The sequence below is a fragment of the Hypanus sabinus genome, chromosome X1 (genome assembly GCF_030144855.1).
Source record: "Hypanus sabinus isolate sHypSab1 chromosome X1, sHypSab1.hap1, whole genome shotgun sequence".
In the NCBI taxonomy this organism is placed as follows: domain Eukaryota; kingdom Metazoa; phylum Chordata; class Chondrichthyes; order Myliobatiformes; family Dasyatidae; genus Hypanus; species Hypanus sabinus.
In genome coordinates, this window is record NC_082738.1 from 37665098 (window position 1) to 37690082 (window position 24985).

A 24985-nucleotide genomic window follows, 5' to 3' on the forward strand; every position below is an offset into this window, starting at 1 on the left:
ACCTCAGAACCCAGAGAACCAGAGACAGAGCAAGTCATCATCAATCAAGAAAAAGAAAAATAACCGGGAACTCAACACGAGGCTGTTAATCCCTTCCCTCTCCCACCCCGATGTTGTCGTTCCCACTCCCTGACGCTGCTAACCTTGCCAGAAGACGAAGTTTTCCGATTCAGCGTGGCAGACCGAGACCGGCGGGTGATGACTAACCTGCAGAAAGACAGGAAGCATGATGGGAGGTGTTACATCAGGAGTGATCCGCCTCCCCCTTCACCAACCTCCTCCTTTTCCCCGATAGGCCCTCTTTTTCAGACTCTGATGCATTTAATCCATGTACATCAAAACGTACAGTGAAATGTGTCATTTGTGTTAACAACCAACACAACGTAGGAATGTGCTACAGACAGAGACCACCCAACAGGCTCGTCTCTACCTCGGGCAGGGGACAAACTCACAAGATTAAGACGGCTCTCCCACCCCCAAACCCTGGTTTGTGTGGATGATACCCTGTTACAAATTAGTGCCACTAAATGACAGACAGTACACTGCACACAATTGAAGGAATATTTATGAATCTTAACTTAAGGGTTAGTAAAGGACAACAGAAAAGGGCCCATTTTAATCAAACAGTCAAACATGCGCAAGTTGGAGCTCATCTTGAACTTCTCTGTCACTCACGCACTGGGCATTCGGTCAGCATAAGAACACACACCACCTTACGAACATCGCTCGCAATCCATCTCGAACAAACTGGTCTCCCACTGGGTCATATCCTACAACTGGTTCTCCCCAGTGTCTTCCCTCTTCATCTCCCACCAAACCAAAAGCCCCAAGCCCAACCTTAGTGTCCCTCATCAGAAACACTTCCTCGCCGTTCTACCATCCTAATCAGATGGCAGATATTCCTCATCGTCGATAACCCAAACAGGCTGGAGCAGAATAGACTGCTAAATGAAATATATACAGCACAACAGTAAAAATATGAACCAGGGCATTTCACTGGGGTGCGTAGAAATTTATTCCTCTAGAGGGGAGCAAACCTCTGGAATTTCCTACCCCTGCAGGTGCCGCAGGCCAGATCACTAGATATTTAAGGTGGAAACAGATATTTAAGAGATTGAGGATTGTAGGGAATTTCCCCAAAGAGGAACCCAGGACAGTGTAGATCAACCTCGACCATATTAAAGGATGGGGCAGACTTGAGAAGCTTAATCCTATTTTTTTGTGTTACAGGTCACAGTAGAGTCCAGTGTACCTCTGTCCAATCTGTAACATGGGGTAACTAAGGTGGCAGACTGTGTAGAGCAGAGAGAAAGTAGGCTTGGTTGAAAGGTTTCACACTGACACATTAACCAGGTTTCTCTCCCCACAGATGCTGCTGAGCACATGGGGTCTTTCCAACAGTTTTACTGGGTCTTAGGATGATCAGCAGTATAGCCCCAACTTGTTTCAACAACAACAATATGGACCAGAAGGCACAGCCTCATAGTACAAAGGTGGCCCTTTAGAACAGAGATGAAGAATTTCTTTAGCTAGAGGGGGGTGAATCTGTGGAACTTACTATCACAGACTGCTGTGGAAGCAAAGTCATTGGGCATACTTGATGGCTTCTTGATTAGTAAAGCTGTCAAAGGTCACAGGGAAAAGGCAGGAGAATGGGGTTGAGAGGGATAATAAATCAGCTATGATGGAATGGTGGAGCAGATTGAATGGGTCGAATGGCCTAATTCTGCTCCTATGTCATATGGTCTTGACGACTGACAAGAATAAGTTCCGGTGTAGCACAGGCTGGATATTTGTCACTCAGTCTGCCAATAGCCTTGAGTCGACTTCAGGCGAGGCAGCTCTTGGAAGGGCAGGGTAGAGGTGTACATGAATCTACCACAACCTAGATTGGAAGGATAGTACTGGAGAAGATCAGTAATAACGTACTTTGCTCCAATGCCCTTGCTAAAAAAAATTGGACTGGATCAACTAGTGCCACAGTCTCCCATAGTTGGATGGTTAATTTAATATAGCTCACAGCTCTAACTTACAACCTAAGGGCTAGTGGTCAAGGTACCTTCAGTCACCCATTCAACTGGAACAACCTGCGCCAATAATGACTTAATTAAGACCATAAGACATAGGAACAGAACCAGGCCATTCAGTCCATCAAGTCTGCTCTACTATTCCATCATGGCTGATTTATTATCCCTTGCCCCTATTCTCCTGCTTTCTCCTCGTAATCTTTGACACCCTTATGAGAACCCATCAACCTCTGCTTTAAATATACCCAACAACTTGGCCTCCACAGCCATTTGTAGCAATGAATTCCAGAGTCACCACCCTCTGGCTAAAGAAATTCCTCCTCATCTGTTCTTAGAGAGATGACTTTGTATTCTGAGGCTGTGTCCTTTGGTCCTAGGTTCGCCACCATTGAAAGTATATCTCCACATCCACTCTATCTAGGCTTTTCAATATTCAAAAGTTTTCAATGAGATCCCAACCCTCATTCTTCTAAACTCCAGCGAGTACAAACCCCAAAGCCATCAAATGCTCCTCATGTTAACCCTTTTATCCTCTGAACCATTCTCATGAACCTCCTCTGCTGACCTGACTCAAATCCCAAGATCTGAAGGAGGAGCAGGAAAAAAATAAGGAAAATGATCTACATATAGGAATACCTGCTCTCCAATAAACCGGAAGCCCTTGTCTTCTCGTATACATTCATACGTTTCACCAAGAACGGGGTTAAACGGCTTGCAGCGTGCTCTGTAGTAAGCTGAGGCATAGCCCGACACAGCAAAGGCAGCAATGTAAACCTATAGGGAGAAAGGATCAAACTGTAAGAGATGCAAGGCTGAGGGAGGGGTTGCAAAGTGCCACTCTCATCTCAAACCTCCTGCACTCTGAATTATACAAACTTGCAGCAATGGGACTTCCGGTAAGATGGCGATTGCTTAGCTGCTCCGAACTTTTGTTCCGTTACTGTCGCTATCTTTGCACTAAATGTCTTCATTTTTTAAACCTTAGTTAGGAACTTTTTCGGTACCTCTTACTTGTCTGTGAACACATCTAACTTACAATGTCTAGCAAGAGCTCTAAATCCGGGAGAAGGGAAGCTCCGGCTCTCTCAGACGAGACCCTGGCTGCGCTCGGTCAGCTCCGAGACGAAATTTTAAAGGAATTCAAAACCGCTTTCAAACAGTTGGAGGTCAAGATTGATCAAATCAACAACAAGGTGGGCAAACATGCCCAACACTTATCTCGCATCGATTTGACTTCTGAAGATTTAGAAAGTCGTGTTCGATACTTGGAGACTCTCTGTCCCAGCTTGGAGGAAAAGTGTAACAAACTCCTTTTCAAAACGGTGGATCTCGAAAATCGCAGCAGACGCTGCAATCTTAGAATTCTTGGATTGCCAGAGGCCACCGAACAGGGATCAACAGTGAAGTTTTTCGCCGAGTTTCTCTGTGAGATATTTGGGAAAGATTTGCTTCCGAACCCGCCTGAGCTCGAACGGGCACACCGGGTCTACATTCCCCCAAGAATTCTGGGCAACCGCCCGCGACCAGTAATCTTGTGATTCAATTAATACCAGGTAAAACACCGTCTGATCGTAGAGGCACATCGCAGAGGTTCTTTTATTTTCCAGGATACAACCATTCACTTTGTGGAAGATTTTGCACCCCAGACCTTAAAGACGCATGCTGAGTTTAAAGGCGCAATGAAAGTGCTTTTTAATCGTGGTTTTAAACCTTCGCTTCGTTCCCCTGCTAATCTACGAATCAAACTTAACACTGGGAAATACAAATGGTTTAAGTCAGCCAAGGAAGCTGAAGCATTTGTGGCAAGTCTTCCGGCTATCCAGTCATCTTCGGAACCCGATCGGACCTCCTAAAAAGGTGGATAAGTACTTCTCGTAGTAAAATTACTTTTTCTGGACTCAGACTTTACTTGAATCATTCAGACATTATTCATCGAAATTCTAAGGGCTGTTGACAATCTCTCCCTGGATTTGGTGTGTGTGTAATCTATCTTTTATTGTTGTACAACTTTATCTACAGAGTTCTACAACTGACTTTAACTTTTTTTGGAGGTTTGAAGTCTTCAGTGAAGGCCTTCCTGTTTGTTGGTTCACAGTTTAATTGCCGATCTATTTTTCCTTCTTTTTTATATTTATTTATTTTACTATACTTTTTTCTTTTCTTCACCCCCTTTTTTCTAATTTCTGAATTTTTTTCTCTCTTCTCTGTAAATGGTTGATAAATACTCGTCTTGAATTTATAATTTTCCCCTTCCTCTCCTTTTTTTTAATCCCTTTTTTTCCTTTCTCTTACTTTATTCTTCTATAATTTTTTCATTGGCAGGTTAGTTTTGGTCCTCTTCCGATTTTCTCTGTATTAAGTTTTATATTCCTGCAGAAGGTGTTCTAATCTGTAGTTATGTTTTTTAGTGCATAAACTAGTGACTATTTATTATAGTATTTACACAGAACTGCTGTTAATGACACAGATCTGGCAGTTGTATTTGGGTTAATTTTTTTGGTAGAGCTAGCTACTTGTTTTGGTAGCCGTCTAGTTTTGGGTTGTGTGGGTGGGGTGGGTTTTCTAGTTCCAACATCACTCACTGTATATATTATATCTCTTTATTGCTCAGGACATGTATATGTTTTGATTTTACGAATCTATGTTTACATCTCTGCTCCCAGACTGCTATTGTACTGCTTGACTTTTTATATGCCTTCTGCCTTTTATGCATTAGTAATCGATAATGGCTAGTGCACTTAAATTCGTGAGCTGGAATGTAAAGGGATTGAATCACCCTGTTAAAAGGAGGAAGGTATTCTCACATATCAAACAACTCAAAGCTAACATTGCTTTCCTTCAAGAAACTCATATTCGTTGTTCTGATAACTCCCGGCTTCTGTCAAAGTGGGCAGGTCAGCACTTTCATTCATCCTTTACCGCTAAAGCTAGGGGAGTCTCCATTCTTATTAACTCAAATATTCCTTTTGAACTTCATAATAAAATATTTGATATAAATGGCCATTTTATTATTGTTTCTGGCAAACTATATAACACTAAAGTTGCACTAGCAAACCTGTATGCCCCCAACTTTGATGATGTTAATTTTTTTGAAGGGTTTTTTTTCCTCACTACCAGACTTAAACGCATACTCTCTTATACTGGGTGGTGACTTTAATTGTTGGTTAGATCCCAATTTGGATCGATCGTCCTCTGTTACTAGACCACCTACTAAATCTGCCTTAGCTATCCAATCGTTTCTCTCTAATTTTGGTATCTCTGATATATGGCATTTCCTCCATCCTGCGGAGAGAGATTATTCTTTTTTCTCACATGTTCACCATACCTTCACTAGAATTGATTATTTCTTACTCGATAACCAACTTATTCCATTTGCCCACTCTTGTGACTATCAGAGTATACTGATCTCTGACCATGCCCCTATTACTCTCTCTCTGAATTTGCCTGGTCTCCCTCAGAGGAATAAACACTGGCGGTTTGATTCAACTTTACTATCGGATGATGATTTTTAAAAATTTAAAAAGGATCAGATAACCTTTTATTTTAACACTAATACATCACCTGAAGTGCCATCCCAGATTGTCTGGGATGCCATGAAAGCATATCTGAGGGGGCAAATAATCTCTTACACAGCAAATCTCAACAGAAGATCCCGTGCAGATCGATTGGACCTCATTAACCAGATTAAAGAACTGGATCAAATATATGCCCAAACTAAGAACCCTGAATTATACAAGAAGCGTGTTGAACTCCAAACTAAATTTAACCTTCTGTCCACTCAACCTGTCGAACGCCAACTTCTCAAAAGCAATTTGTGGGGATTCATGGGGATAAGTCTGGTAAATTCCTAGCCAATCAGCTGAGGCGTTCCAAAGCCAAACAACATATTACAAAGATCCGGAAGGAGAACAGAGACTTTACATCGGATCATTTAGAAATTAATGACGCATTTAAAAATTTTTATTCTCGGCTTTATTCCTCTGAATCTCTGAATGACAATATCTCTGTTGATCAATTTTTACAGAATCTGAATATCCCCTCACTTTCATCTGATTTCAAAGCCAAACTCAATGCGCCTATGTCATTAGAAGAAATATCTACTGCAATTTCTGCACTGTCCTCAGTGAAATCTCCTGGACCTGATGGGTTCCCTGTAGAATTTTATAAATCATTCTCTTCTCTTCTTTCTCCTCAGTTACTTTCAGTATTATCTGACTCGTTTAATTACAGCAAATTGCCACCCTCTTTCAGTGAGGCATCTATTATTCTTCTTTTAAAAAAAGGGCAAAGACCCAACAGAGTATTCCTCGTATAGGCCGATCTCTCTGCTCAATGTTGATGTAAAGATCTTAGCTAAAGTTTTGGCTCAAAGATTAGAAACCATCATTCCCTCCATTATCTCTGATGACCAAACAGGCTTTATTAAAAACCGTTTCCCTTTTTTTAACATTCGGCATTTATTTAATATCTTATACTCACCTCCAACTGGGATTCCTGAATGTGTTATTTCCCTCGATGCGGAGAAAGCATTTGATCGTATAGAGTGGAACTACCTTTTTGCAGTTTTAGAAAAATTTGACCTCGGTCAAAGTTTCATCTCTTGGATTCAATTGCTGTACCTGTGTCCTACTGCCTCTGTCTTAACCAATTTTCAGAAATCCCAAGTATTTAATCTCAAACGTGGCACCCGCCAGGGATGCCCCTTAAGTCCCTTTCTCTTTGATTTGGCTATGGTACCTCTGGCGATAGCATTTCGAAACTGTCCTGAATTGACTGGGATTTGGAGAGGGGGTGTTGAGCATAAAGTTTCTCTCTATGCTGATGACTTATTACTCTTTCTCTCAAATCCGTCTACATCCTTACCTCTAATGTTTTCACTTCTTGACCAGTTTAGCCAGATCTCTGGCTATAAACTTAATTTACATAAGAGTGAACTTCTCCCAATTAATACAGAAGCACAAGAACTAACATTTCATGATCTCCCTTTTAAAGTAGTCCATAATCAATTTACTTATCTTGGAATTACAGTCACAAGGAAGTTTAAAGATCTCTTTCGTGAAAACTTTGCCAACCTTTCATATGCTATAAAACAGAGTCTGGTACAATGGTCACCTCTATCTATGTCTTTGGTCGGTCGTATTAATGTTGTTAAAATGTATGTTCTCCCCAAATTTTTATACCTATTTTAATCTATCCCAATTTTTATTCCTAAGTCTTTTTTTGATTCCTTAGACTCTATTATTTTGTCATATCTGTGGCAGAATAAGCGCTCTAGAATTAATAAAATCCATCTCCAAAAATCTAAAAAAGAGGGTGGCATGGCTTTACCTAACTTTCGTTTATATTATTGGGCAGCTAATATACGTTGTGCTACCTTCTGGTCTTTCTTCCATGGCCAACCCAAGTGCCCTAAGTGGGTGGCAATGGAGTTGAGCTCCACTAAAGAATTATCTATCTCTGCACTTCTTGGCTCTGCACTCCCTAGTAGTCTGCCCTGATCAATAGCTAATCCTCTTGTTAGACACACTTTGCATATATGGGCTCAGATCAGGAAATGCTATGGTTTCCAGGGGTTTTCCGTTTCCAGCCCTATTGCTCATAATCACCTTTTTTTACCTACTACATACGATTCAGCATTCCAGGTTTGGTATAGGAAGGGCATTAGACATTTTGAAGATCTTTTCATTGATAATCGCTTCGCTTCTTTTCAGCAGCTCTCTGTTAAGTTCAATCTGCCCAATGCTCATTTTTTCAGATATCTCCAAATCCGACACTTTTTTGCTCCTTTAATTCCTAACTTCCCTGAAATGCCTGCGAAAAATGCTATGGACCTATTTCTTTCCATGAATCCACTAGGTAAAGGCTTAATATCAATCAACCGAGATAAACTAGCGGCCTTACGACGGGCCCCCATGGATAAAATCAAAATGGCCTGGGAGCAGGATTTAAATATCTCCTTATCTGAGGAGAGCTGGGATTCAGTTCTCAAATCGGTTAACTCAACCTCTCTTTGTGCTCGCCACTGCCTTTTACAGTTTAAGATTGTTCATAGAGCCCATATGTCTAAATCTAAACTATCTCGATTCTACCCTAGCGTTAGTCTGCTCTGTGATAAATGCAAGAGGGGCGTGGCCTCTCTCATCCATATGTACTGGTTCTGTCCTAGCTTGGAGAAATTCTGGAAAGATGTCTTCACTACGTTATCGTGTATTCTGAATCAGCACCTAGAACCAAATCCCTTAATTGCTCTGTTCGGGTTTTTGGGGCGAGACAGATTTATGTCTGGGTCTGACCAAATGCCGAATATTATCCTTTGCCTCTCTCCTGGCTAGACGCTTGATCCTCAGATGGAGAGATGCTGCCCCGCCCACTCATGCTCAATGGCTTAACAACATCATGGCCTGTTTGGACCTCAAAAAAATTCATTATTCAGTTCTCAATTCGGATCTAAAGTTCCATAAGGTCTGGGGACCTTTTATCGAGTACTTTCATAACCTTCCTCTTGACTAGGGTTTTTTTTTCTTTTTGGTCCCTTGCTTTCAGCTCCTTTTTTTTCCTGGTAGAAGGCATTATTATCCTCTGTTGCTGAGTGTATTCACAGTCTGGGAGCTTGGCTGTCCTGACTTATTCTCTCTATATTGTGTTGTGGTTGGTCTCGAGTTGTTGTTGTTTTTTCTTGTGTTGTGGGGCTTGGGGAGGACACTAAGCTTACTTGTCTTTAATTTAGGTGCTTTTTTTGCTAAATTCTCTTGCTTTGTAGCATATTGTTATTGTATGCTTAATTTTGCACTGTTTTAATGTTCCTCATTGGGACTTGGGGTTTTTAATTTGTAAAATGTTTTGAAAAACTAATAAAAAAAATAAAAAAAAACTTGCAGCAATCCAAAAGTCCCACTTTTAAAGTCCTGTCCCTTCTGCAGAACTTGATTCCCCATTTTCTCCACTCCATAAAATCCCATTTGATGCACAGTATGTCCAAGCAGACCTGTCAACTTTTATCAATGGTTTTTGGTCCAGTTTCTTTGGTCATCTCTAAATTTTGAAGTGTTAATTTTTGTATTCACTTGAAGATTTCACAGAATTTCAATTTATAAAAAAAAAATTGCAACAATGTCTCATTTAATATAATCCTTATATCTGCATACAGGTAGTCCCCGAGTTACGGACAACTCGTACTTACGAACCGAGGAAGGAGAACGCCGTCCGCCATTTTAAGTCGGATCGCAATGCCGTCCGTCATTTTAAGTCCTTGCTGTTGACACTGTTTTGAGTGTTTAACTTTGTATTTGGCTTAAATTTTTCTTAGTAAGATTCACCCTTGACTCCACCCCCTCCCCCCTCCCATTCCGGTTGGCTAGTGGCGCAGTGAGATCAGCACCAGGCTAGAGAACAGAGGTTCCTGAGTTCGATTCAGTGACAGACTGCTCCCGTGCTGGGTTGATTTCGATCCAGTGACTCCCGTACCATCCGTGCCTGGGTTGATGTCGAGCTCGCAATTCGACCTCCTAAAAAAAAACACTGCCACCTCCCAGTTTAAATTCCCACGCTGAATATCGTGGAGGATCAACACCCAAACCCAGCACAGACCCCCACTTGTCCCATTTAACCTGTCTCAGTGCGGTGCAGTTTAGCACCCGGGGGAATTCAGTGCTGTGGTCTTTAGGACCCAGCGGACCTCGGGAGCCAGCGCAGGTTGGGACCCACCCACCTGCAGTGTTTCTGTTCCGTTGATGGGAAGTGATTGTGATTGAAAATAAATTATAAATAATAAATCGTTTGGAAAGAGGTGAAACGCCATCGGTCATTGGAAAAGCGTCAGGCTACAGTCGGTCAACAATCGGAACAATTTTAAAGGATGAAGTGAGAATAATGGAGCATGTGAAAGGCCCTGCCCTGATGAGAGCTACAATTATTACTAAGCAACACAGTGGTTTAATTATTGGAATACATACATTTCTTAAGTGTTTTTATATGCATAGAAACGTAAAATATATACAAACATACTATATACTAAGACAAACGTTTGACTAACTGACGCTAAGTAATACCGGATGTATTTGTTCCAACTTATGTACAAATGCGACTTAAAGACGGACTCAGGAACGGAACTCATACGTAACCCGGGGACTGCCTGTACTCTCTTCTGTTATCCTTCCCCTGCCACCAATGCAAATTCTGGCTCACTTAAAACCCCATTTTCTGGGATGTGTTCTGAATTAGAGCCCCTCCATTTTCCCTGCAGAATCACCTTCCCATTGAATATTGTTCAGGGTTTACACCAACCCAGGAAGCAACTCCTTTCATTCATTTCCAGAACACAAGGACTGCGAGCAAGATCACCCACTTACTGCCCTTATAGTTTAGGGTCAACCATATTGCTGTGTGTCTGAACCACCAAGTCCAGACAGTACAAAGGCGACTAATATCCTACCCCAAAGAGCTTTAGTGAACATGATGGTTAAGGAAATATGGTCATCGTATTATGGTTTGACAGTGTTTTAATTTTACTAAACTTAAAAGTTCCCAGCTGTTTCAGTGAGATCTGAAACAGTCCCAGTGCTGAGATACTAGCCTTAGGAGATGTGAATTTCTATAGCATGAGAGTGGGAGAGAGAGAGAGAGAGGTGGGAGAGAGAGAGAGAGAGAGAGAGTGGGAGAGAGAGAGAGAGAGAGAGAGTGGGAGAGAGAGAGAGAGAGAGTGGGAGAGAGAGAGAGAGAGAGAGTGGGGGAGAGAGAGAGAGAGAGAGTGGGAGAGAGAGAGAGAGTGGGAGAGAGAGAGAGAGAGTGGGAGAGAGAGAGAGAGAGTGGGGAGAGAGAGAGAGTGGGAGAGAGAGAGAGAGAGAGTGGGAGAGAGAGAGAGAGAGTGGGAGAGAGAGAGAGAGAGAGTGGGAGAGAGAGAGAGAGTGGGAGAGAGAGAGAGAGTGGGAGAGAGAGAGAGAGTGGGAGAGAGAGAGAGAGAGAGTGGGAGAGAGAGAGAGGAGAGAGTGGGGGGAGAGAGAGAGAGAGAGTGGGAGAGAGAGAGAGAGAGAGTGGGAGAGAGAGAGAGAGAGTGGGAGAGAGAGAGAGAGAGAGTGGAGGAGAGAGAGAGAGAGAGTGGGAGAGAGAGAGAGAGAGTGGGAGAGAGAGAGAGAGAGTGGGAGAGAGAGAGAGTGGGGAGAGTGAGAGAGAGTGGGAGAGAGAGGAGGTGGAGAGAGAGAGAGAGAGTGGGGGAGAGAGAGAGAGAGAGTGGAGAGAGAGAGAGAGAGTGGGAGAGGGAGTGGAGTGGGAGTGGGAGTGGGAGTGGGAGTGGGAGTGGGAGTGGGAGTGGGAGTGGGAGTGGGAGTGGGAGTGGGAGTGGGAGTGGGAGGTGGAGTGGGAGTGGGAGTGGGGGAGTGGGAGTGGGTGGGAGTGGGAGTGGGAGTGGGAGGGGGAGGGGGAGTGGGAGGGGGAGGGGGAGGGGGAGAGGGAGTGGAGGGGAGGGGGAGGGGGAGGGGGAGGGGGAGGGGGAGGGGAGGGGGAGGGGGAGGGGGGAGGGGGAGAGGGAGAGGGAGAGGGAGAGGGAGAGTGAGAGGGAGAGGAGAGGGAGAGGGAGAGGGAGAGGAGAGGGAGAGAAGAGAGAGAGAGAGAGAGAGAGAGAGAGAGCGCGCGCCGCGCGCATGGTCTTCTGCTGCTCTAGCCCATCCATTTCAAGGTTCAATGTGTTGTCTGTTCAGAGATGCTCTTCCACACACCAATGTTATCAAGTGTGGATGTTTGAGTTACTGTCACCTTAAACCAATTTGATTATTCTCCTTCGACCTCTCTCATTAGCAAAGTGTTTCCACCTAAAGAACTGCCGCTCACTGGATGTTTTTTTATGTACCGTTCTCTGTAAACTCTGGAGATCAGCAGTTTCTGAGATACTCAAACCACCCCATCTGGCACCAACAATCATTCCATGGTCAGAGTCACTTAGATCACATTTCTTCCCCATTCTGATGTTTGGTCTGAACAACAACTGAACCTCTTGACCATGTCCGCATGCTTTTATGCATCAAGTTGCTACCACATGATTGGCTGATTAGAGGTGCACGTTATTGTAATTATTGCATTATTGTAACATTTATGCTCATTAAGATAAATACATACAGAGGAGACATTGGAGCTCTTTGCATCTGAAGGGCAGACAGCACCTAGCCAGTTAACTCAACGCACAGAACAGAATGGGTGAACTCACCATGCGTTCGAATGGATTGACAGTCCTGCTCGCTGTGTCCAGCAACTCTGTGAACTCCAGTTCCTCGCAGAGTCGCTGCAGTGTGTTTAGAGGCGGCTCGTTCAGCTGGACCGGCATGGAAACCTTCGACAGGTCTTTACCAATATTGTTCTTCAGGATATTCCAAAGACTGACATTGCCCAGATTTGGGCCAGGAGCTGGGAGAGATGTCCTCCTTTGAATGGTGCTAACAGAAGCACAACTTGGAACCTCCTCAACTTTGGAAAAGAAAAATTGTATTTCTTTTAGACTTATATACTAATATCTTATTTTTCCCACTCCCCAACACCCCAACTCAAATGACTAAGCAGTAAAGACAGCATTGAGGAATCAGATCTTAGAACATAGACTCCCTGTCATGGCTGAAGGGCTGGCACTGTGCTAACTTTTAGACTATAAGACACAAGGACAGAACTAGGCCATATGCCCATTCCATCGTAGCTGATATATTATCCCTCTCAAACCCATTCTCCTGCTTTCTCCCCATAACCTTTAATGCCCATACCAATCGAAAACCTATTAACCTCCACTTTAAATGTACCCAATGACTTGGCCTCTACAGCCATCTGTGGCAATGAATTTTAACCTACTCTAGGACCAAGGTAACCCTTCCTTCGCACATAGCCCTCCGTAAATGAACCAACCCATGAACAGCAGCTCACTTTTTTTGCACTCAAGTTTTTTAATACATTTCTTCCTTGTAAGTTATGGTATTTTTATGTATTGCACTATTCTGAAGCCGCAAAACAACAAATTTCATACGTGTCAGTGATAATAAATGTCCAGATTTCAACCACACTCCCCCTAGCCTTGATATTTTCCACCTCAAGGGAAGGTGTGTGGCCTCCACTTTCTGATCTCTCTACATCCTCAAACCGTGTCCTTCAGCTGCCTAGGCCCCAAGACCAGGAAATTCTCTGCCAATACTTCCTCTCTCCTTGCAAGCACTCTCCTGACTCAATCTCTCCCTTGTGACCTGGTATTAAGCAGAGTTCACTAACCACTCCTAAAATGCACCTTAGGATGTTGAAGATTCAATATTGCATTCAGATTTACTTATCACATGCATTAAAACATACAAAATGTACCTGTTGCCTAGGGATGTGCTAGGAGAAAGTGCCACTACATACTCTGTGATGGTGATTCACTACTTGGCCTATGGGCCCTTTTGTTGTTTACTAATCTCTGTTTTCTAAATACAGCCATGAGCAAGATCAAACAGCGGTAAGTAAATACTTAAACTAATACTGTTTTATTTAGTTTCTGGTCAGAACCAAGAGTCAGTTTCCAGTTCTTAAAATGTAAATTGCAAGGAGCAATCAGTTTGAAGTTAAAACAAAGTATTGTCTATAAAGCAGTTTAACAGATGCTCTCTCTCCGTATAAGCCCAAGAACATGAGACAATGGGTTGTTTAATTTGGCTTGTTTCAAATAGAAAAGCTGACTCTTAAGTTGCTTAGTTCAAAGAAACGTGAAGAGCAAATGGATAGTATCATTTAGCATATCAGTAAAAGATGTGTTTATAGTTAGGAGGTTTATGTACTCAAGTTAGCTCGCTTCACAGTATTTACGGCTTTAGTTGTGGCCTACATCTCTGAGATGCATTGAGACAGTTTGTGTAAAAAAGGGTACCTGAGAAGATATCACATGCATGTGAAGTCACCCAAGTGGAGAAAAAGGGTAGGGACATCTAGAAACATGAAAGAAACAGGGAGTGAACTAGAATCCATTCCTCTGGCTTTGGATTCTGTGACAGCCAATTCATTCAGCTGCATTGTTGGTTTGTCTTTTTAGTTTATAGGAATTGTACCCGTGTTTTGGAAATCCTTTATCCTTTCTTTTAGAAATGCTTAGATAGAAACACTGCTTTAAATGTGTTTTAAGAATGCTGTTTGGATTTAAATGTGTGTCACTGAAAGTAAATGAATTGTGTTTTAAACTACTTCATTAGCTGGAAGCATCTTCTCCTTGGTAGTGAGAAGGGACCCACCACTTGAATAGTGGGTATTGGCAGCTAAACACCCCATGGAGAATAAACAGGGAAGTGAACTAGTCTTTGAAAATTGGATAATTCCAGTATAATCTCCCTTTAGTGAGGTTATTTGCAGCCATTTATATCTGATAGGGCTTAAAGTCTTCATTTGAGTTTAGAACTTCAGGGTCAGCAAACCCAATACCATCACAATTCCAGCGACAACATATTATGCTCACAATGCTCGGCAGGACACAACAAGTACCAAAACGACAGTTCCTTTCCTTCCTCCCACATGGACAGCTTTCCAACTCCAGGGCAGGGCTCTGGCCTCCAGTCTCTAGGCTTCGACCATCAGGCTTCAGTATAATCACTTGTCAGAAGCTCTCCATGGTGAGCTGACATTTGTCACTTGCTTGGGCACAGAACAACTATAATGAATAGTTGCCCTGCGTGCCACAAGTGCAGTTTCTTCATCTGTCTAACATCCTGCTGAATATCTAAGCATCCAAAGCACTGGCAAAACTAAAAACAGGAGTAGTTTGCTCAGTCTCTTGGGCCTGTTCTTCCATCCAATATTGCACAAGCCCCATATGACCATTTACCAGAATGGTGCCTGGATTACAGGGAAAAGATCCAAGCTTGGACACTTTTTTTTCCTCTGGAGCAGCAGAGGCTGGGGGGGGGGGGGGCTGATAGATAAAGTTATGAGAGGCATAGATTGGAAAAGATTGTGACTCTCTACCCAGAGGATAGAAGCATCTAATAGTAGAGAGCATGCATTTAGAATGACAGGGTGAGGAGTTCAAAGGAGATGTACAGAGCAAGTTTCTCTCCTCCTGCACCCCTCTCACACACAAATGCAGAGTGGCAGGTGCCTGAAATGTGGGGTGGTGGTGGTGAAGGTACAAGATGGAGTTAATTAAGAGGCTCTTAGATAGGCACATGAATGGAGGGACATGGAATATTTACACAGAGAAGCCTTTAGGTGGTATTAGCTTAATTGGCTTGGCACATTGTGAGTCAAAGGGCCTCTTCCTGTGCTGCACTATCCCCTCGGCTAGGACTTATTCCCCATTTCTGTCCAGAATATTGAGAGCGCACTTCTCCAGCCCTTTGCACTGAGCGTTCTAAGGATTCTTCACCTCTCTCCTCACTAGTCCCAGATGGGCAACTCCATGACCCCTTACTGGTGTGGACGAGTTGGCCAAAGGTTCGGCTGATCCTACTGTCCTCGACAAATTAGTCAGAGGATGGAAACATCAACCCCCTCGTGCCCTGTAAGACTCTTGTAGGTCTTACCTCTGAACTCCACTGCAGCATGCACAAGGCTACTTAATATTTCAAAAACTTGGGACAAAAATATGCATTTCTGAGGACCAAAATTGGCAGGTGTTAGAAATTAATAACCTAAGCATAAAGCATCAGATGATGGCTTTGCAGATCAGTTAATTAACATTTCAAATATAAGACTTATTGACAAAGTAAGGTTTAGAGGAAATACACCCACTGGTGGAAAAAAATAAACTATTTACATAATACCTTTAATCTCGTTATTTCTGTCAAAAATTTACATTGTGCTAAAAGGTGACTAAACACTACCTATTGAAGCTTTAAAGAACTTTATGATGGTGGGGGCAGAATTGGAGAGCTTGATGATTAAGTCACAGCTATCAGCCATAGGACAGGGGTGGTGGGGGGAGTGGACTGTGCCCAGCATGCAGAGTTCTGGGTCACAGAAAGCATGAAATGTTTTTGCAAAGAAATGGAGATTACAGCAGGCGCAAGGCAGTGTCGGATGGCTGGGATTATCTCAATAAAGGATTATAATTTTAGTTGCTTTGAAAAGGAATTAAAGCTTCTTTGCAACCGCACACCAAAATTAGGTTCTATGCAAATATAGCAGTGACTTGCATGTGATATGTTCCAACTCCACCTCCCGCCTTGTGCAAGGTTGTTCAACAGATCACGAAACCACAACTCCACCACCAGGGGGAGCATTTGAGCCTATCTGGTGAATTTTTCAAGCACTTGCATGTTTTGCCAGACCTTGCATGTGAATTTTCAAATGTCAGCCCCTACAATCACTCCTGTACTCCCCACTAGAACAGGAGAAAAGAGGGGAAGCTAAAGTAAAAGGCAAAAAGGGCACTCTAATACAATACGTCAGGCAGCATTAGTGAGAAATAATCAGGTCAATGATTAGAACCCTCACTTGACACAAGGTCATCAAGCAGATATGTCAACTCCGTTTCCCTCTCAGCGGATACTGCCTGACCTTTGAGAAATTCAAGCATTTTGCTTTCATTTCACATTTCCAGCACCTCCAGTTTAGTGCTCCGTGACCAAGGTCTGCTCATACAATACTGCACAAAAGTCTTAGACACATGTAAAAAAAAATTCTGGAAAGAGCAGATGCTTTCAAAAATAATGCAAAGTTTCTAAATATCAGAAAATTACTGTAAAGAGCAGTAAGCAAAAAATAAATCAAATCACTATTTGGTGTGACCACCCTTTGCCTTTAAAACTTCAATTCTCTTAGGTACAGTGCCATTCAGATTTAAAAGAAAATAGGCTGGTAGGTTGTTCCGAACCTCCAGGTAATCTCAGACAGCCTGGATGATGTTGATATCAGGGCTCGGTGGAGGCCACACCATCTGATGCAGAACTCCTTGTTTGTCTTTTCACTTTATGAACTTGGCCACGTGTTTGGGGTCATTGCAGTGCTGCAGAATGAAGTTGGGACTGATCAGACACTTCCCTGATGGTATTGCATGATGGATGAGAATCTGCTTGTACTTTGTATAGCATTGAGGATTCCATTAACTCTGACCAGACCATCATCTCCATTTGCAGAAATGCAGCCCCAAACCTGCAGGGAATTTCTGCCGTGCTTCACTGTTGGCTGCAGACACTCATTCATGTAGCACTTTCCAGCCCTTCTACAGACAGACTGTCTCCCGTTTGAGCCATAAGTTTCGGACCCCTCCTTATCAATCCTTTCTGCCTCATCGGTCTTCGCGACAGCACCAACCACAGTGGGGGTCGCATCATGATAACCCTTTAGCACGTTAACATGAACCAACTGGCTCGGCTTTCACCTATCAGGTGTTTTGATCACATAATTCAGCGAGTCTATTTTCTTAATCACTTTGTACGGCCCTTGAAACCTTGCCTGTAGGGTGTTGGTAACTACAGGGAACAGGACCAAAATCTTATCGCCCACTTGAAATTCTTGCTCTCAGGCTCGCAAACTCGCAAACCTTATGGAGCCTCTCACAGAACCTCAAAACATAGTCAATCACATTGACTTGCACATTCGGACTAGACCATTTTTCTTTGAGTAATGTTAAAAGGTCCTCTGGGTCTGTGACCAAAAACGAGCTTGAATGGACTGAACCCCAGAGATTCCTGAACCGTGTCCCTTACTGCAAATAACAGAAGTGGTAATGCATCATCCCAGTCATGAGTGTTTTCCTGACAGTAAGTTTTAATCATAGTCTTTAAAGTTGCGTGGAATCTTTCCATCGCTCCTTGAGATTCCGGGTGGTATGCAGAGGCTAGAATTTGTTTTACTCCCATCTGTGCCAACATTTGTTGAAATGCACGGGACGTGAAGGCACTCCCCTGATCTGACTGTATCTCTCTAGGTAACCCTACCATGGTGAAAAATTTAATGAGGGCCTTTACCACCGCAGGAGTCCTAATGTTCCCCAGGGGCACAGCCTCTGGGAATCGAGTAGCAGCACACATCATGGTCATGACGTACTGCCACCCGCTCACAGTTCTAGGCAAAGGACCCACAAAATCCACGATGATACGGGAAAAAGGCTCCCCAAAGGTGGGTATCGGTCTGAGAGGTGCCTTAGGGATAACCTGATTTGGCTTTCCTACCATCTGACAAGTATGGCACCTTTTACAAGAGTCAACAATATCCTTCCTCATATTTGGCCAATAAAAATCTTTCATAACCCTATCTACTGTCTTCTTTACTCCCAGATGTCCACCTAGAGGTCCCTTGTGAGCCAAGTTCAAAATGTTCCTTTTAGTCTGGTTGTCCTTCACCGAGTTTGACTCCTCCTACACCATTATGTTTCAGTTAATTAGCTTAGTTCATTCAATTCATGATGTCATTATCTGTTCGTTATCTTTGTTTAATCATGCACTAGGCTACATAACGACAACAAATTTTTATCTGATAAGTGGTCTATTAATTAATATGTTACTTTCTTTAACAAAATACAAACCTTTCTCTAACACTTAACTTTTTGTAAAGTGAATGTTTGGAAATCTAAAATTTGCTGTTTTCTACTGACACACTAATGCAGAAGACAAAAAATGTTAAACAAAATTTCTATAAAAACTCTAGGATGCCCAAGACTTTCGCACAGCACAGTACCCTCAATGGCCACTTTATTAGCTATTAATAAAGTGGCCAGTGAGTGCATGCTTGTGGTCTTTTGCTGCTATCTTTAGCCCATCCAATTCAAGGTTCAAGGTGTGGTGCATTCAGAGATGGCCTTCGGCACACCTCTATTGTAACACATGGTTGAGTTACTGTCACCTTCCTGTCAGCTTGAAACTCTCCTCTGACCTCTCTCATTAACAAGGCGTTTCCACCCACAGAATTGCTGCTCACTGGGTGGTTTATGCTTTTTCTACCATTCGTTGTAAACTCAATCATCTACTGTCAAAGTCACTCAGATCAAATTTCTTACCCATTCTAATGTTTGGTCTGAACAACAGCACCTCTTGACCCCATCTGCATGCTTTCATACATTGAGCTTCTGCCACATGATTGGCTGATTAGCTATTTGCATTAACAAGGTGCACCCAATAAAGTAGCCTCTGAGTATAGAATAATAAAGGGATTATTTTGTCACAACACTTAAGCTCAAATCAATCACTGTCTTTTTCTTCTTTGTCAGGGGAAAAACACAGGGCTGCTAAAGGCTGTGATACAAGAGTAAAGTGCTGCAGATGCTGCAAATCAAAAATAAAAACAAGAAAACACTGAGCAACACCCAAAATGCTGGAGGAACCCAGCAAGTCAGGTAGCATCTGTGGAGGGGAAGATATAGTCGATGTTCCTGGCTCAGACCTTTCGTCAGGACTGGAAATGTAGGGGCAGAAGCCAGAATAAGGTGGTGGGTGAGAGGGGTAGAGGGAATGGATAAGAAGTTCAAAGGTTTCAAAGGTAGATTTAATGTCAGAGAAGTGTATGCAATATACATCCTAAAATGCTTGTTCTTCACAGAGGAGTGCCCCAAAGAATGAATGACAGTTAAATGCTAGAACCCCAAAGTCCCCCCCAGCTCCCCTCCCTCCCGTGCGTAACCAGCAGCAAGCAACGACCCCCCCTCCCCCAACTGGCAAAAAGAAAGTATCGGCGCCCACCCCCGAGCACTCAAGCGTGAGCAAAGCAACAGCAAGGAGCGAGGTGGAAGAGGAAAAGAGCTGAAGGAAGGAAACTAATAGGAGAGGACAGCAGACAATGGCAGGCGAAGAGGTGCTAAGCACTTCCAGCACTTGCTAGCTTTGTCATTAAAGACAGTACTTATGAAGGCAAGGGATGTTCTTTCAGGCAATACAGGTTATAGAGGAACCCAAGGGTTACACCAGGATCCCTCCAGCACATGTGCCCGGGCAGCTCTGAACACACAATATTTCCAGGGTGGAAATAAATGAAGTACAGATGTGTCAGTGCTGCAGACAGCAGGCTGTTAAACCTTCTTCTGCTTCCCACATGTTCACAGAAATTTCATTCTGCTAATGAAACCACTTCACCCATACTCAAGGTCCACCTTTCCAAGAACCACAAAAGAGTTGTGGCCTCCAGTTCCCCACAAACTCACTTCTCAAATCCAAAAACATCCTGAAGCACCAGTTTTCTTTCCTTGTGTTCTTTGTTTGTTCTCAGTTCCAAAATCTTGTGAGAGAGCAAGGATTGCATATTAATACACTACTCCACTCAGGCCTGAGCTTGTGGCTTACACCAGCCAAGCTCCTGTGGCAAAGCCTGCACACCCTTTGTCCCCCCTTCAGCTGAGGTCACAAAGGCGATGAGGTAGGCTCAACTCAAAGTAGCAGGACAAACTCACACTGACAGGAAGACTTGTAACCAGACAGACACACACAAAAGGTGGCTGGCAAAGATTCTACAAGCTGAAAAGTAAAGTTTATACAGAAAGTTTATATTGTCTGCATTACATTATCTAAATCTACACATTCCGAGATCTGTCACAAGAGGAGATCCTGCAGTGAAAAGCACCTCCTAGCTCCCCATCCCAGTGACTTCTATTTCAGTAAGCTCTTGATTCAAGAGTGTCCAGTGTAGACACAATAAAATGGGCTGTCTAATGCTTCACCTTGGGATGGGAGGACAAGTTGTCTGAATGACCATGACCATTAGGATGGAGGGAACGCCTGGCAGACTAGTGTAGACTGGAGGGGGCTGCACACACAGCAGCTGACACTGGATGAGGGAGAGTCTGAATGGGGGGGGGGGGGAGGAGAGAAAGCATCTGAAGTGTTACACACTGTTCACAGGAGAAATGTGTCAAAGATTGGGACCAAAAGACTGTTTTTATCCCCCTTCTCTCTATACATATCCTCCTTTCTGCATCTCACACCCACTCCACCCCCCCCAAGAATCACTCCCCCCCACCCTGTGCCTCAAGGGATACGGGGAGTGCGAATTCTGTTCTGAAAGGGGATCAGTTATGATGGAGGTCCAACTCCTGCCCTTTTCTCTACACTTATGTTTCAATGTTTATTTAATCAGCTATGATCTTAGTGAGTGAGAGAACAGATTTGAGCTGCAACGTCACCGAGACCTGCTTCACTAAAAACTATATTAGCAGGGAAAGAAAGAAGAGGAATGGAACGGGGACTGCAGGTGGCAAGGGCAGGAGTGGGGACATCGATGAGATACAATGGTAAACAAGGTAACGTTTTGGTGGGGAGCGGTTGAGTGGGGCCTAGTGAAATAAGCAAAATGGCCAAGACAGAGCAAGTGTCCTGAGGAGTTGCAATGGAGCCAGCACTCAAAGATCTCAGGGGATTTTTGTTGCACTGAGTGACACAAAAGGAAGGACAGGCTGAAGATAGCTATTCATATTACTGATGTTAACACAAAGGTGGCAGTTGGTTGTACACAAACAAACATTTGATCCACTAAGGCATAGAAGACTACAGACCAAGTGCTGGTAAATGGGTACTTGGTCAATATGGGCTTGTTTTCAAGATAAACATTAGCTTTATTTGTCAGATGTAGAAAGAAACATACAATAGGATACACAGTTTTGCATCAATGACCACAGTCTCAGGAGAGAAAAAGCCCAAAAAAGTTGCCAAAATAGGTTCCAGCACCCACAATTTAATAACCCTTATGAACTTGTGCACTATTGGAAACCAGAACACCCAGAGCAAACAGAGTCACAGAAACTCATTATAAACAGCGGGAATTGAACCCCAACCAGTGATTGCTGGAGTTGTAGAGTGCTGTTGGACTGAAGTACCTGTTTCTGTGTCACTTAACTCTATGAATATACCTGTTAGCTCCTGCATTGCTGAATCCACATGGTCCAGATTCTCCTCAGAGTTGCTGTTGGTGATTTCACTGGTTGTGGAGTCATCATCGTCTGACATCTACAACAGAGAAAACTGCCTTAACATTTAATTGCAAAATATTCTGGTCCTGCTGAGATGTATGTGTTTTATTGGTGCCCGAGCTTCAACTGTGACAAAACACAAATCTTCATGCAACAATCAGGACAGTGAGTATCTGTGGAGAGAGAGGAGGAGTCAATGCTCAAGGTCAAGGACCCTTCGCCACCTTCCTCCAACATCAGGATGATGGACTGAGTGGCAGTAAAAGACAAATGGCTGCCGTCCACCCTGCCTGTGGGAGAAAATGGGGTCAGGACCATACATATCCTAGCCAGGGCCAAGTACTGGCAGAGGAAATTCAGTCAGCACTATTCAGACACTTCTCAAAGAACTTTTATGCTGCACCAGTCAGGGTTGTGAAGAATGATAAATACAACGGTAGGACAAAACATACAGCTGTATAAAGGTTTAGTTACAGATCCAGCACTGGAGAGACAAGTTCAAACATTAGCAGATCTCAAGTAGCAAAGTAATTCTGAAATCTTACTGCTAGCAATGGAACTCAAAATTGTTCCAAAACTCATTGGGTCCAATAATTGCCTTTCAGGAGGAAATCTTCAATCTTTCACTAATGTTTCTTACATGTAACTGCAAACCTACTGATGAACTTTAAATGCCTCTTCAGTTAGGAAAGGGCAATTCCAGCATTACTGGCAACTTCCAAAGCCCACTTGTGAACAAGTATTGCAACGGAACCTTTCAATGTCTGTTTAATTCCCCTTCCCACTTTCACTTCACACTCCAAATTTCAACATACTCAAAAGCAACATTTCATTTTTTTTTAAAACTCAGGTAACAACAGCTACTCAGAACCAACCTTCTCACCAAGTGCACATAAGAACAGTCCTCATCTTCTCAAACAGTAGATGCTGGTTATGAAATACCCCTTCATCAGTACATTAAGAACCCTTTTGCTTTTTTGCTTTACTGCCATGCTACCTCTATTCCTTGGTTCTAACTTCAAAAACAGATGAATTCATTGACTTGGGAAGTTAGTCCTGCTTCTTTCTTGGAAATATTGCCTGGTTGGCTAAAGGCATCACGGACAGGGATCAAACCCAAGTCATTCCTGACTCAGTACACAACCACAACTGTGGAGGAAATGATCACTCAGAGACAGAGAGAGAGAACCAGAAAGAAGCCTTTCTTATTCAGGCTCCTGACCAACACCCAAACACGATTCTTGCATTTACCTCATTGTAGGAAGAGCAGGCAGACAACAACACATCTTCAGCATCGAAGTACTCGACGTGCGACTCTGACAGTGAGATGTTGCTCTCCAAGGATAACTGGTTGGTCAGTGATACGCTGTGTGTTGGCTGAAGATGCTTGATAAAGAAAACAAACATTAGCTAAACGCGGTGTGAGCAGCTACCCCATCTTAGCCGACCATTGCCAGGTTGCATTTGGAGCGCCTGAATAGTCCTCAGGTTCCACTGAGTTGGAGAAAGCCAGTGTCAACCATATATCCATATCTCACACTGACACTGTGGCTGAAAGGTTATGGCACCTTTGTGGTCCCCATCACTCAGATTCTCATCCACACTTTATCAAGCAGACCACCCAAAACCAAGCCTCAGACATTTAACAATCATACATGTCCTTTCCATAAATTGGCATCTCAATTTTTTTTTTAGCAACTCAGCAAGTCAAGCAGGATGCTACCTGACACAGAGTTCCTCCAGCATGTGTTGCTCTAGATTCCCAGCATCTGTTATTTATTTTATTATTTATTTAGCAATAAAGCTCTTCTGGCCCAATGAGCCCATGCTGCCAAATTACACCCATGTAACCAAATAACCTGCCAACCCATACACCTTTAGAACATGGGAGGAAAGTGCAATGCCTGGAGGAAACACAGTCACAGGGAGAAAGTAAAAGCTCCTTACAGACAGCACCTCTTTTGTTTTGCTTGTATGAAAATACCCCAGTTAAACTTTCTGTACTTGTGGACTCACACAATGTACCAGGAGCTCCACACGCCTGCAGCAACCTAATGGAGTTCCTAATCCTGTTCTTTCCCAGCAGTCGTTTCAGCTCCATTTTGAAAGTTACAGAGAGAGGGGCAGGGTCATTGGTGTGTGATGCAGTGGATGAAGAGAAACGTTATTTTGCTGCAATTGTAAAGAATCTGCAATTCACTCATTGAATTTGGTTTCAAAAGGAAATTCCACATGCTCGTAAAACGAGAATTTTGCAGTAACAAGTAGTAGCCATTTTGGACAGCTGCTACCACACCACTGAACAATGGCCTCCTTGTACTCTGAACACCTAATTCCACCTCAGCCACAGTGGCTCATCCACTTTTATCATAGCTCACCTACCGCTAGAACCCTCACCTCTTAACTACCAACTACCAATGCAATGACACCCTGCCACCCTTCTGCCTACAACCAGCAAGTCCCACTCATCCAACACCCTAGAATTCCGTAAATCCGGCTGGTTTATGGTCACAGATCACAGAAGAATAATGTGCAGGAACAGGCCCTTTGGTCCACAACATTATCTCAAACCAAGTGCTTAACTAAACTATATCCCTCCATTCTCTGCATATTCAGGCATCTAAGAACCTCTGAAATACCTCAATCATATCTGCATCCAATATTATTCCACCGACTGGTTAAAATTTTTTTGCCGCATTCACCTCTCAAATTACCCTCTATCATCTTAAATGCATATCCTCTAGAATTAGACATTTCTGAGAAAAGATATCTACACCTCTCCACCTTAAAGGTTCACAAGGATGATTCTGGGAATGAAGGGGTGAGGAGTGTTTGGCAGCTTTCGGCCTGTGTTCGCTGGGATTTAGAAGAATGTGTGGGGATCTCATTGAAACCTACCGGATGCTGAAAGGACTATATAGGGTGGATGTGGAGAGGATGTTTCCTGTGGTGGGGGTATCCAGAACCAGAGGGCATTGCCTCAGAACTGAGGGGTGATCTTTTAGAACAGAGACAAAGAGGAATTTTTTTTTTAGCCAGAGAGTGGTGAATCTGTGGAATGCTCTGCCACAGACTGCGGTGGAGGCCAAGTCTGTGGGTATATTCAAGGCAGAAGTTGATAGTTTCCTGATTGGTCAGG

At 43.3% G+C, this 24985-nt stretch overlaps 1 protein-coding gene across 3 annotated transcripts in view; it reads right to left on the reverse strand.

The window, feature by feature from the left end:
* Positions 1–24985, reverse strand: part of LOC132384833 (oxysterol-binding protein-related protein 7-like) — a 121662-nt gene that overhangs the window by 23965 nt on the left and 72712 nt on the right. For all 3 annotated transcript variants that reach the window (XM_059956401.1, XM_059956400.1, XM_059956399.1), the window contains 5 exons: positions 23098–23232; positions 21787–21883; positions 12223–12479; positions 2664–2801; positions 144–207 (listed from right to left, as the gene is read on the reverse strand). In XM_059956401.1, coding sequence (XP_059812384.1) covers positions 144–207; positions 2664–2801; positions 12223–12479; positions 21787–21883; positions 23098–23232 — 691 coding nt within the window. The remainder of the gene's footprint in view (positions 1–143; positions 208–2663; positions 2802–12222; positions 12480–21786; positions 21884–23097; positions 23233–24985) is intronic.